At 43.1% G+C, this 13,980-nt stretch overlaps 1 protein-coding gene across 3 annotated transcripts in view; it reads left to right on the top strand.

Moving 5' to 3' along the window:
- SETBP1 (SET binding protein 1) overlaps positions 1–13,980 on the top strand; it is a 268,383-nt gene that overhangs the window by 38,129 nt on the left and 216,274 nt on the right. For 2 of the 3 annotated variants that reach the window (XM_033085649.2, XM_033085650.2), the window contains exon 3: positions 12,869–12,952. The exons of the other annotated variant lie outside the window; for it this stretch is intronic. In XM_033085649.2, the coding sequence (XP_032941540.1) occupies positions 12,869–12,952 (84 nt within the window). The remainder of the gene's footprint in view (positions 1–12,868; positions 12,953–13,980) is intronic. 3 annotated transcript variants of the gene reach the window in all.

Below are 13,980 nucleotides of genomic sequence, written 5' to 3'. Positions count from 1 at the left end.
AAGCATTCGTGTTCCTCCTGCTGCTTTGATTCAGGCCTTTGAAGTGCCAGGAAGGCCATGGAGGCGGCTGGAGTCATGTCTGCCAGCACTCTGCCCCTCTGTCTGGGCTGTCCCCAGCTTCTGCTGGGAATTAAGGAGGTTTTGGTTGTGTTTTGTCTCCTTTGAGGCAGAGTAGGTTGCCTGGCCAGCAGCTGGCCATCTCCCCATGCTTACCACTGATTTGCATGTGGCCATTCTGTTTCTTGTAGTTTTAGATCCAGCTCTAGCAGCAGCAGAAGAGTGTAGGTCTAGGTCCACTCTAACCCAGTGGATTTGTGGTCCACTGTGACTCAGAGCCTTGGGTGTTTTTTGAACTTCCAGCACAGATGCTGAGACAGTGTATGCGGGAAGTTGAGGATGGCAGATGGCCTTAAAGCACCCCTAAAGGTGAGAATCTGATAAGACCCACTCGTTAAGACAAGCCTGGCAGCCTTGCCCTAACACACATAAGCTCCATGGCAGGGAGATGTGGGGGACTTAGGTGTTCGTAGAATCACAGAATAGCCTGAAGAGGAAGGGATCCACAAAGATCATTGAGTCTGGCTCCTGGCACTGCACAGGACACACCAAAATTCACACTATGTGCCTGAGAACATTGTCTAAATGCTTATTGAACTCTGTAGGTGCTGTGACCACTGCCCTGGGGAACCTGTTCCAGTGCCCAGTCACCCTCTGGGTGAAGAACCTTTTCCTGATATCCAGCCTAAATCTCCCCTGACACAGCTTCACTTGGTTCTCTTGGGTCCTGTCTCGGGTCACTGAGGTTCAGTCTGAAGCTGAGAGAGGCTTCAGACTCCTCTCATATATTTGACCCTTCATACTGATGATTTGGTTGGGCTTCCTTGGCCAATGAATGGCAGCTTTTCACAGAAATAGTCCCAGAGTGTGTTTACTCTTTCCCCCACGTGCTTAGGCACGATAGGGCACTGAGGAAGGTCCTCTATAAAGGTGACAATTGTCTTTTGGTCCTTGTGAGCCCAAGATCTGCTAACAAAGTCCCTTTAATTTCACCACTAGTGGTCTTGTAGCTGCTGGAGGTGAATTAGTCAGGTATAGAAGGATTCTATATAGCTATATTAATCCAATATTTAGATAGCAGAGCTTTGAAGGTGTTCAGTTCTGTTGTATAAATCAAGGAGTCACAGCTGAGCACCTCAGCTGTGGTAGATTTGAGATGATCCTACTGTTGGTTTGGAAAACTCCTCTCAGACCCTCCTATAATGAAAAAATTTCTTCTTTTTAAACATGGGAGAAAGGAAGGAATCAGATACAGTGAAAGTGATTTTTAAAATACAAAACCTCTCAGAGGGAAGGCAAGTCAAGGACCCCAACATTTCTAAGTGTCACACCAATATCATAGTCATGAGAGGACATCTTCCCTTATCACAAACACATGCAAAGTATTTTGAAACCTTACTACAGAGTGTAAATGTGAAATTATGAGATGGCCTCATGCTCGTAAGCTCCAGTTAGAGAGGTGAAAGTTGGTACTTGCTGCTCCTTGAGCTGCCACAAGTGTAATCCTGTGAGTGGGCACGTTAGAGGATCTTCTGGAGCTTTCCCTGTGGGCCCATTCAAAAATGCCCAGGGTGCTCATTCCCTTCATAGGATGAACTGGTTTGGTTTGTGGAAAACTGTGACCTCAGAGGGGATGCAGTGTTCAGGAGTCAGCTTGGATGCCATTAGTGTTGATTGCTCCCAGCTCCCACATCTCAAAATGAAAGTACAAGAAAAAATAATCCTTCTCTTCCCAGTTTTCCATGCTGCACCGCCTTCCCATTGATTTTATTGCAGTTCATTGTTATCCCTAATGAGAGAATTCTGATTTAATGGAGTGTTGGACAAATTGTAGTCAGTGCAATTCCTCTTTCCTTCTACCCTATTTCTGTAGAATAATGTAATATGATCTTTAGCAAGTCTCTTTTTATTTAAAGAAATATCCAAATGGAGGAATCAGATTGATTGTCATCTTTGTGTTCTTTTCTGTTCTCTGAAACACCTTCCTGCAGTAGTAACATCAAATGTAAAGGCTGAGGAACTTGACCTGGCAGGTGCCAGCTCTTGGGAATACAAATGTTCAGCTCTAGGAAATATCTCTTGCAGCAGCACTGTGGTAGTAATTAGGCAGAGGATAATGGATGGGCTGCAGTGAGATAGGAGGGAATGACTCCAGAGAGGTGCTTCGTGGTGAGATCATAAACTACAACATTGGAGCAAGGATGGGCTGGTGATGTCAGCCAAAACCTGTGGTGAAATTTGTCTCCTCACAGAGGACTTCTCCCTTCTTTTATTGGTTCCCAAATCTGGAGGCCCCTCTGAAGGGTGACTGCAGCAGTGTTAAAGATGGAAATGCTGCCATATTTTGATTTTAGTGAACTTCTGGTTTCTGTTTCCACTCTTACAAATTATTTTGCAATCACAAAGTAGTTCCTCCTTTCTGATGACTGCAAGTGGTCTGTTTGGCTGGGGAAAGAGTCATTCTCTAGTACCAGATGCATGGTGTGAATCTTGGGGTGAATCTTATGGTTGTTCTGTGAAGTGCCAGGAGCGGGACTTTATGATCCTTGTAGTTGGTCCTTTCCAGTTCAGAACATTCTGTGATCTTCTGATTCTGTATTAGGGACCACAACACGAACAGCTGGAAAAGTCAATGCAACCTTTCCTTTGGGGCATGTTGCTTCCCTACATGTACAGTTGCAGGTGTAGATAAATGAGGGTCCTAAGACAGACAAGGTTCATGTGGATCAGTGCAGGCAAGTAGAGGAACAATCATGAGTGCAAGCATTCAGTTTCTTCAGTTTTGTTCTGTGGTTGAGTCAGGCTGCAATGGAAAAACACAACCTTGAATCAGAAGGCACTGCCTTCAAGAGGATTATCTTCTCTGCTCTGTGTTGGGGAAGGACTCAGATGTAGGGACATGGCTAATGGAAGTGCTCCTTCCCCAGCAGTCTGTGCAACACCTGTCCTTCTGGGCAGCATCTGTGCCCAAACACAACTCCTGGAAAGAGAAGGCTGCTCTTCCTCCTCAGCCACTTCTCCCTGCAGGGGATTCCCCTTCATGATCTCATGCAGCTCTAGTGGTAATTATCATCTTCTCGTGGCTCAGTGGTGTTTGCCTCCAGAGGAACCAACCGTATGGCTTTTGGCACCCATCTGCACAGGTATGCAGTATCTCATTGCAAGTTAAAAAAAAAAAAAAAAAAAAGGAAAAAAAAGTCAGTAAAAGATGCTGAAAAAGTAGTTTTTACTCCCTTTTTCACTCTGCTGTTTAAACAGCAGTAGTTGTCTGGTGTAGAGAACTATTTTTCAGGTTAATCTACTTTTTTTAACCTTGAAGTTTTCATTTCAGCTTGAAAAACAAACATAACTTCTGTTATACCCACAGATCTGCTCCCACCCTGCCACAAAAGTTTAGTGATGGCAAGCCATGCAGTTCCTTCAGCCAGTCTCTTTTTCTTTTCCCTTTTCAAAAAGAAAACAACAAAAATCTCTGCTGTGTGCACTTTCCAGGGATGATTTTTTTTTTGTAAAGGATGCAGTTTGGAAATAACGGTATATTTTAGGAAAACTTTATTTTTTTCCTCTTCTGGTGTCTTTATTGATATTTCTTTTTTTTTTTTTCCCCTCTGGTTTTGCGGGGTCAGGAACTTGGGAAATTAGGGTACATCTAAAACCAATGCAACCTCCCCCCGTCACAATCATACCTCTCTTTGCTCTAGCCTGTGCTATAGGAAAAAAAAATAAGGTGACTTGGAGAGTTTAAAGAAATCTTAGTCCAACATCACAGTCATCACGTCCTGAAGAATCTGCCAGCCCAGTTCAGGAGATGAGGATCTCCCTTTTCCTCCTCTGGCTGGAAAATCTCTCAGTGGGAATCTCTTTGCTGGAGTGTGGTGCCTCCTTGCCAGGGGAGCAGCATATGGGTTGATCTCTATGAGCAGGTTAAATAAACAGGACTATGTTTGGGTTAATTGTCACTGGTTCTACTGCTCTCCATTACTGATCTATCTGGGAGCCTGGCCAAGGAGCAGGTGCAAGAAACAGCATCATCACCTCCCTCATCATCTTCATTGTGTCTGGATTTATCCTTTTTCTTCTCCTTATTCCCCCCACCCCCTTTTTCTTTTCTTTTCTTTTCTTTTCTTTTCTTTTCTTTTCTTTTCTTTTCTTTTCTTTTCTTTTCTTTTCTTTTCTTTTCTTTTCTTTTCTTTTCTTTTCTTTTCTTTTCTTTTCTTTTCTTTTCTTTTCTTTTCTTTTTTTCTTTTCTTTTCTTTTCTTTTCTTTTCTTTTCTTTTCTTTTCTTTTCTTTTCTTTTCTTTTCTTTTCTTTTCTTTTCTTTTCTTTTCTTTTCTTTTCTTTTCTTTTCTTTTCTTTTTTCTTTTCTTTTCTTTTCTTTTCCTTTTCTTTTCTTTTTTCTCTTTTCTTTTCTTTTCTTTTCTTTTCTTTTCTTTTCTTTTCTTTTCTTTTCTTTTCTTTTCTTTTCTTTTCTTTTCTTTTCTTTTCTTTTCTTTTCTTTTCTTTTCTTTTCTTTTCTTTTCTTTTCTTTTCTTTCTTTTCTTTTCTTTTCTTTTTCTTCTTTCCTTATTTTTTCCCCCCACTATTTTTGTTTTTCTCTTTGGCTGAGCAAATAGGCCAGATGGCAGTGAGGGGAACAGACAACAAGTGAGCCATGGCATATGGGCAGCCTGTTTAATTTCAACTCCTGTTGGGAAGTGGTTTGCAGGGAGATAAGTTACAAAAGCAGAAGAGGAGGAGGAGTGTGTTTTGGAGGGGAGGGGATGGAGGAAGGGAAGACCCTTTTTGAGATGAAGCAGCCCAGCTGAGAGGAGTCCGGGGCACAAGGGACTGAAACCTTGGCTGCATTCCTGACACAAAGCAGTAAATTAGCTGTTTCCGTATCAGTTGGTGCAGGAAGTCTTGTTGGCTGCACATGGGGAAGGAGAGATGGGGATGTCTGCCTCGAACAAGGAGGAGGAGGAGGACATGTCTCCGATTTCCATCTTACTCCCCCTTTCCCAGGCAAGCTCCAGCCAGGTTTAGGACCTGGGGTGTGGAGGTTTTTGCCCAGCTGCAGAAGAGGAGTCATGCTGCCCTAGATGATTTTTTTTCTTTGCAAATAGGATTGTGTATGTTTTGCTCCTATGGGCATCAAAGTGAGATCACCCACTAAACAGTTCTTTGAAGCAAAAAAGCCATGACTTTTCAAGTTTTGAAACAAAACAAAGTAAAAAGTTGACACAAAACAAAATTAAGGCAGCTTAATAACAATGTAGCTGACAGTGATTCCCCATTCCCCTTCCATTCTGTTTTGGCCGTCATTTTTCTCTGTCTCAATTTGCTTTTTGAATTCAATATGTGAGCTATCAGCTTCTGGCTATCTATTTCACATTGTTCATGCATTTTGGTTTTTGTGGACTGAGACCAAAGGGAGTCTTGCCTTAAATGTGTCTCAATGTTTTAGGAAGGAAATTAAAGTGAATTGCAGTAAATTATAGATATGTGAGGCTTCCTGGCTTTGTTTTGATGTACTCAGACTTTGGGAGACAGCGAGGACTTGCTTTTTGTGAATCTGTTGCTTTTGAATCTCAGGTTAATTGGAATGTAGTTTAAAATGGCTACACAATTTAGCAATTTCAGAAGTCTTATTCCTGCTGATGCTCAGTGGGTTTGGTGTTCCTTGGTACAGACTCTCAACATCTTTATCCTAGAGGCTTTCTTAAAAATCACCAATTTTGGCCAACAGCATCATAATTTTGTTCTATTTGCTCCTCTCTGATGACAGCAAGCAGGGAATCCCAATACAATCATCACACACGTAGACCATTTGGAGCTCTGTGCATGTTATCAGCATCCTGACTGGTGGATGGGACTCCATCTCGATGCACCCATGTCTGAGATTCAGCTGTGAGCTCCATGCTTGTTCTTGCCAGGGTGGGAAAACTCCACACCCCAATTAACTCTGGAAATCCTGATCCTGTTGGCAGGATGCAGATGGTCCAGGGCAGCATTGCACTCCAAGCCTGTATAAAGAACTTTTTACATGGCATTAATTCTGCAGAGAAGTTTTTATTCACTAGAGATTCTGCAGAGAAATGATTATGCATCAATGGCTTGGTGGAGCAGAATTTTAACTTGCAGCTCAGGCATTCCTCCACTGATTGGATTTAACATAAAATAGAAACACAAGCTTGTGATTTATTGGTGAAATATTTAAGATAAATTGTTAAATTATTTAAATAGCAGAGTTTAAAGCAAGCAAGATAAAACAAAACAAAAAAGGCAGTTCATCCAAATAAGAGCTCAGTTTTTCTGAATTTGAACACTGTACATTTAGACTCGCTAATTATCTGAAAAAAAGTTTCCACTTTACTATCTTCACAAAAAAAAAATATAATCTTGAATCTTTTGCCATTTGATCTCTGTAGACTCTGTTTCATCTGCAGTGCTAGGAATTGTTGCAGCCTCCATCATTTCCTATCACTCATCTAGCACATATTTGGGCACTCACCAAGACTGGATGCAGTTTTCCTCTTTCTACAAATGCTAATGGAGAGATTTTTTAACTTACTGTTGATAAACCAGGTGAGGATTGCTCCAGTCTTCTTGCCTGGGGTTTGGACATCACCTCATCTTGTCTTCCCTTGGAGGAGACCTTCCATCCTGCCTTGAAAAAGCTTGTTTGCATCTGCTACACTTGTCTTTGCCCAGTTGCCCTCTGGCATCTGTATGACATTACCACAAAGTAAAATTAGAGATGTCTTCTCAAAAGAGGACGTAAAGATCATGTTCGTGGTCTTTAAGGACTCTAGAGTGGAGGCAAGAACAGTGTAGACTCCTGTCAGTGTGAATAAAGTGTGTATAAGCATAATGCCTTTTTTTGGACCCCTAGCATTAATTTCATAGAATCACAGAACAGTTTGGGTTGGAAGCAACCTTAAAGATCATCTGGTTTCAACCTGCTCACCTTCCACTAGACTGGGTAGCTCAAAGCCCCATTCCACATGGCCTTCAACGTTTCCAGGGATAGAGCCTGCACATTTTTTCTAATTTTTGCCCCTGATTTTGTGATAAAATACTTGCTGCATCCTAAGGAGCACTTAATGTTTTCAGTTTCTGTTTATATAAGATTCTCCAGATTTAAGAGAGCTTGCTCAGCCATGTCTGTTCTGAATATCAGATCAGTGTGACACATGAAAAGGAAAGGCTATTAAGCTTTGACACGTCTTCAGTAAAAACTCATGGGAAATGTGCATAAAGACCCTAGACAGCTTTGAAAATGTCAGTGCTTTCTCTTCATCTACTATCATTTCAGCACAAAAAAAAGAGAAGTATTTTTCAAGTCTGACCTCCTCTAGCAAGCCCTTCGTCTTGGGCTGTGCATCCGAGAAGGAGAAAACTTTCAAGGTCTGTTTCCTTCAAATGTGGCAGCTGAAAAGCAGATAATTAGGACAGGCAAATCCAAACAGTACTTTTGCAAATCAGTACTTTTGCAAATGGTATTTATCTTTTTTTTTCTTTTTTTTTTTTTTTTCCTGTGTATGTCTATATTATACTTTTCCACCTGCCTTCAAAGGGAAGCTGATAAAAAGGATTTGCTTGGCCTTTTTGTTGCTGAATGGGGAAGGGTGTCATTTTTGTGTACTGCTGCAAGACAGATTCTGCAAGTGAAACTACCCCAGCAGGGGCAATCCTGCCCGGAGGGGACAACTCCAGGGACTGAAGCAGGTTTTCTTCTTTTTCCATTGCTCTCCTTTGTGGATTTGTTGTGCTGTGGGACCAGCTCCTTTATGGCATGTAAGAGTGAGGTTTATGGAGCAATCAACTCCATCAGCAGTAGCGGCAATCGCATAATGCTTTGGTCTTTTGTAATAGATTTTGTGTGTGTGTGAGCTGAAAGTATGGCCAGGAGGGGATGTGAAATGTTGTCTTTTTTTTTTTTCTTTTTTTTTTTTTTAGTTGGAAAGAGTCTGTCTGAGTTCCTTTATGCTTTTCAGGCTCAGGGATGAGAGAGAGCGTATGTACGTGTGCGCGTCTGTGCCCATACAGTCGCTCAAGTGGGAAAAAACCCCGTTTGCGGTTCACACAGGAGGAATTTCTGATGGAGACAACAGTGCTAAGCAGAAAGGCACATCCTGATCTCTAGCAAGTGAGGGGCACGCTGGCGGACACACGCACACAACACATACTCTCCGGGCGCTCTGCATAATACGTGCAAAGCGCTGCCCTTTAATGAACGTAACCTATGGTGGCTGGGATGCAGCCGGCCAGACCTCACCATTAATAAACTGGGAACATTCTTCTCCTTTTTAGTCCCTTTCAATGCCAGCCCTGCGTTTTGATCTCCCTTGAATGCTGCTCCCCCTCATTTGGGGCTCCAATTCTGAGAAGATTTGGCGCATTGTTTGAGGTCGCAGGATGTCGGATTGATTTCGGAGCTTTTGTATTGACTCCGGGCTCCTGAATGAAGCTGTCATGTGTGTCTGTGGTTGGCTAGCAGGCTGTCCGGCTGCAAGCTGTGCCTTCCTTTGTTGTTTAGGCCTCATTGAGCTGAGGGAAGAGGCTCATTTCAGGGTGATTTACCACCACCCAAACACCAGCTGTCTGTTGTACTGCTGCTTGCCTCCACCTTGGATTCAGTTCTTGTTTCCCTTCCTTTCCCCCCTTCTCTCCCACTCTACCACTGTAGGCACTTGGGTACTGGTTCTTCAAAATGTGTGGATCACCCTGACAGAGCAGCAAAAAACCATAACAAACACCGAATGTGCAGTTCTTCCTAATGGCATTTATGCAGCAATAGGGATTTTTGGAGTTTGCTGTTGCAGTGCTGTACGTAGACTCAAAGAATGATATCCCACATTGGAAGGGACTCACAAGGATCATTGAGTCCAACTCCTGGCCCTGCGCAGGACAGCCCCAAGGATCACACTGTGTGCCTAAGAACCTGTCCAAATGCTTATTAGACTCTGGCAGACTTGAGGCCTTCCCTGGGGTGGTTCCAGTGCCTGACCACCCTCTGAGTGGTTGTGCCAGCTCCCTGGGGAAAAAGCTGCTTCCACTATTTTCAATTGCTGTTGCTCAAAAGAGCGAAAGGCTAATGAAAGCCAAGCAGGTTAGAGCCCAGCTGGACCTGTCAGCCTCTGCAAGGTGCATGGCACAGTGCTAAGCCAAGCCCACCTCTGGAGCTGAGCTTTTCAGCCGCATACTTGGAAGACAGGATCCTGCCGTTAATCCCAGCCAGAGCACAGAGCCTGGCAGCTCCCTGGAGGCCGGCTGGTGCCATGTGCCTCGTGTCTGACTCCTTTAAACGGGGCTGGCAGCTCCACACGGGATGGCTCTGGGCAACGCCGCAGTGATTTGTGTGTGCCCTGCGCTTCCCCTGGAGCTGCTGGCGTGAAGCGAGTTGTGACCGACCCTCATTTGACTTCTGGGTGATGCAGTTCAGTCTTTCTCGACCACAGGCTGTTAAAACTGGCAGCTGCTCAGCTCCTGTCACCCGTGCAGCTGAGATAATTAAGCCTGTTACTATTATTATGGTTTTTCTTATTTTTCTGGAAACTTTGGCCAACTGCTGGAGCCCGTGGTGCAAGGAGGTGGGTGAGGCCAGCCAGGTTCCCTGTAAGAGGTGGGATAATAGGACATATGTCAAGGAGCCTTCTTGCTCTTTTGCCTTGGGAAGGGTAATGTCTGGCAGTGGATGTGAGCCAGCAGAAGGCAAAGCAGTCTTCCCTGTTGGAAAACCTTGTGCCTACCTGCTTCTAAACAAAGGAACTTCATGTTATTAAAAGGCCAGGAAACAGGAATTATTCTCCCTGAATTAAGACCAAACATGTATACCCAGTCAGATGAGGCTCCTCTCTTTGTGGTGTTCTTTCCTTCCCCTGTGAGCATCAAGCACTGCTGAATGAAGAAAGAAGGGAAATATTAGGAGGTAACAACCACAGCAGGATAGCCCCAGTGAGGTGTTTTAATTTCTTAACAAACTCCTTGGGCACTAGAAACTGCAAAGTAACATACAGATAAACAAACAAAAACTCACTAACCCTTAGCACCCTGGAGGGCTCTGTTTCAGATCACTGAATAAAAGCTGAAGTTGCACATGCATGTTTAATGTAACACAAGGCGTGTGCTGTGGAAAAGTGTGCTTTCCTCTAATCTGGTTCCAGACAGAAGCATCCAAACAGAAGCCCCTTTCCCTATCCCCACTGAACTGTTTGGTGTATGTGAGGAAACCCCTGAATGACAAGGCCTCCATCTGCTCTGGAACAGAGTTGCGACTGGCTGCAAATGTTGTCCATATGCTTTTTTTTTTTTCCCTTTTGCCTTTCAACTTAGCTGCCTAATGTTAGACACCTATCTGCAAATTAAGCATCTGCTCATAAGGAGCTTTCCTAAAATAAGGTGGAGGTAGTAGCTCATTCATTCAATGCACATTAAGAGAGGTGCATCTGCAGCTAGAAAAGGAGGTGTATTTATCCAGTGTATTGCTTTCATTTGGGTTTTCTTAGGGAATTGAAGAGCCCCTTCATTCTTGTACTGTCAGAGGAAAAGAAAAAAAACTTAAGTTTTGGGTTCATATTTCCCTTGTGCTCATGATTTCTCAGGTAGTTATGGGCAACATCTTGTGATTTCTCTCTCTTAAGTGAAACTGGTGATACTTCTTTTTGGACAGGAGAACATGGCCATGGTTTGCCAAGAGCTCAGAAAGGGCTAAAAACAGGAGGATTTTTCCTTGGCTTGTGCTTATAAAAGGGCTGGATTATCTTTTTGACATAACAACTTTGCAGTGGACAGTAGGACAAACTGAGCATCCATGAGAGATGTGTGGATATAATTTCCTAACCACAAGTGTATGCTAATGCTATAGCCACCCCAAGGTATCCAGTGGCTTTTTGGGAAATGTGTCAGTCTCTCCTAGGTCTTTTTATAGGTCCAACTTGTCTCACATGCTGTGGGGTGTGTAGAAGGTACTGTGTGGTTAGACAAAGTGTTCTCTCCCTATGCCTCAGTTTCCTGTCTCTAACACAGCATTTTAGTACACTTGCTTTAACTTACAGTTTAATCACTTCATTCTGAGGGGGAAAGAAGTATTTTAATAGATTACAGACCAGTTGTTGAAGGATTGTAGTAATGGGGCAAGAGTGAAACAGCTTTGACAGATGGGAGTCACAGGCAGAGAAGGCCAGTTGGAAGTAGTCCCCTGAAAAACAGTTTGACAGTTTGTAATCAGCAGCATTGAGGCATTTTGGGTAGTTATCAGATTAGGTATCAGTACAACCTTTTCAATGTCTTAGTTTTTTTTCCCAGCTTCTGTTTTGAAAGGAAAGAAAAAGATAATTTCTGCACATTATCTAACCTTGCTGGGATTTGTGAGATGCTGAGCTCACCAAGTAAGAAATGTCCCCACATCTGGCAGGTTACAGGCTCTCCCAAGGTGACCAAAAGTTTATCTGCCTTTTTTCAACTCCTGCCACCACGGGTCATCACTCTGCTGTGCCCTGACATTGAGCAATGGCTGCAATTCCTTTTAATCGTGCCCTTTCCCTTCCTCATCATTTAGGGCAGAGCACTTCCACTTGGCTAAACTCACTAACTGTGTTGGGATCTCCTTTTCTGTATAAATTAATCCAGCTGAAATCTCATGACCTCTCATGGCTGCACATGAGCAGATTCTCCCTCTGCTCCCCAGCAGATGCCAAGAGTTTATTTTTCAACTGTGAACAGCAAAATTCTTTGTAGGCAATGTCTTTGTGTGCATGCCTATGGAAAAAAACAAGTGATTGTGATACATTTGTGGGGGCTCCACTGGCTCTTTTTGACTCCATGCAGTTTAAATTCAAGCAGCATTTTTACCAAGTCTGGAATCCCAACTCCTTTTCTGCTGTGGCGATTTATCAAGATGTCCAGGTTCGATAAGCAACAAAAATACTTCGGTGAAGAGCTAAAGTGACTCAAATAACCTCCACAAAAGAACCCTGTTAACAAGAGAAACCTTGCTGCTTGGATCACACTCAGTCAGTCTGATGGGTTTTCAACAAAAATAAAGGTGTCTGAGCTCAGCTTCTCTCTCAGACTGTTGGTTACAGATAAAAGCAGAGTGAGTAGACTCTGTTTCTTTGCAAATCTCTGTTGATTTGAGCATCGATGCCTGGAAGTGTCCAAGGCCAGGTTAGATGAGGCTTGGAGCAGCCTGCTCTAGGGGATTATGTCTCTGCCCATGGCATGGGGTGGAACTGGGAGATCTCTAAGGTCCCTTCCAACCCAAACGTTCTATGATCCTATGTCACAGTCACTGCAGAGTCTGTCCCAGCAGTGTTGGGGGAGAGTGTGCTCTTGGATTCCTGGCATGGGTTTACCAGAGATGGTGTAGACCTCTTGTTCTACTGGGAGCAAGTCTCTCTTGAAGCGTTCATTTCACCAAATCTGGGCACATTAGAAGCAAGTAGGCATTAACTTGGTAAAGCTGAGCAGAAAAAGTAGTGTATGAGCTTTTTCTCAAGTCACTGCAGTTTGGTATTTGTACTGTCTGAGCGTGCTAAACATGTTCCAGCTCATGCAAGTGTATGAAAACCATGGGTTAAAATGACATGTTTCTTTTCAGCTTTGCTTTCCTACTGTCTTTTTTATCACACTTTGCTTTCCTTCTGCCTCTGTGTGACTTCTCTGATGTTGTGATATTATCCTTTGGGGAAGTTTTCTTGGCAGTTTGGGAGATCCTCCTCTGAAAGTGAACCTCCCAGCAACACAGGAAGAGTCCTGATCACAAGTACAAGCCTCTTGGTCTTCAGTGATTCAGATTGTGCTGATGTTTTTCCTTCCTTATCTCTTATAGGGAAAAGTCATTGGAGATGCAAAACTGCTTATGAGTTGTGGTTGCAGAAAAGGGAAAAATTCTCAAGTGAAAGACTCAGATCAGGTCAGTCAATATGAACCTTAACTGGTGAAATCTAAGAATGTCTTAACGTCTGGTGCATTTGATCAGTGTTGTTGCATATCAGAGTTCCTGGACACAAACAGAGTCCTTGGCTTGATTGACAATGGTACAACATTAATGTTTCTGTGTTTGTTGTTTGTAGAAAAACCCTCAAGCAAGATCGAGGATTCATTGCACTAGGAGATGTTAATGCCCTAGCCTGGCTTATTCCCATCTGGTTTATTTATTCATGAATTCTGTTTCTTTATAAAATCTACTCCAGGCAGTGCCTTTCTTAAAGAATATTGCATTTCCTTGCTGGCTAAATGCATGCAACCTTTGGCCTCCTACTGTAGCTGGCTGGATGGTGGTAGTTCATTGCATGCTTTTGTTCTGAAGTGACACCATCACAAGGACATTCTTTATTGGAGTTCCTCATGACAGACATGTAAAAACTTGTTCACAAACTGATGGCCAGGTTTCAATATTCATTACTTAGGATGAATGGCCCCTTATTCTAAAATTGGTCAAATTGACATTGGTGGGATTGCTGGTAGGGTTCTGTAATTGCAAGTGAGATGGGCTGTGCTTGGAATAACAGCCAGCTGGTGGTCTATTCCTTCCCCCTACCCCTTGGCACTTATCAGACTAACCAAGTTCATCCCTGACAATTTTCTTTGGTTCTTATGGCCTCCTGTCTTTGTAGCTAAGATAAGTTTGCACCTGGAGATCATTCTTTCCAAATATGAAACAAAATTTGATTTGAGTTTTAACATTTTATAAAATCAGGTCACCCAATGTTAAGTGTGGCAGAGTGAAGCAGTTGGTCTCAATTACCAAATAACTTTGCTCTCTAATGTACCTTGTGGACAACCTGTGATTGGGTTTAGACCTGAGGCAGATTCAGACTGTGTCCATGATGCTCCAGAATGCCCCTGTAGTTTCCTAAAGAGAAAACAGATGAATTCTCAGGGGGAAAAAAGGTGGTTTTCACCTTCAACATGCATGTTCATCAGCTTTAGTTAATAATG

This window comes from Catharus ustulatus, chromosome Z (genome assembly GCF_009819885.2).
Source record: "Catharus ustulatus isolate bCatUst1 chromosome Z, bCatUst1.pri.v2, whole genome shotgun sequence".
NCBI classification, from domain to species: domain Eukaryota; kingdom Metazoa; phylum Chordata; class Aves; order Passeriformes; family Turdidae; genus Catharus; species Catharus ustulatus.
This window is presented reverse-complemented; position numbering and strand designations above follow the sequence as displayed.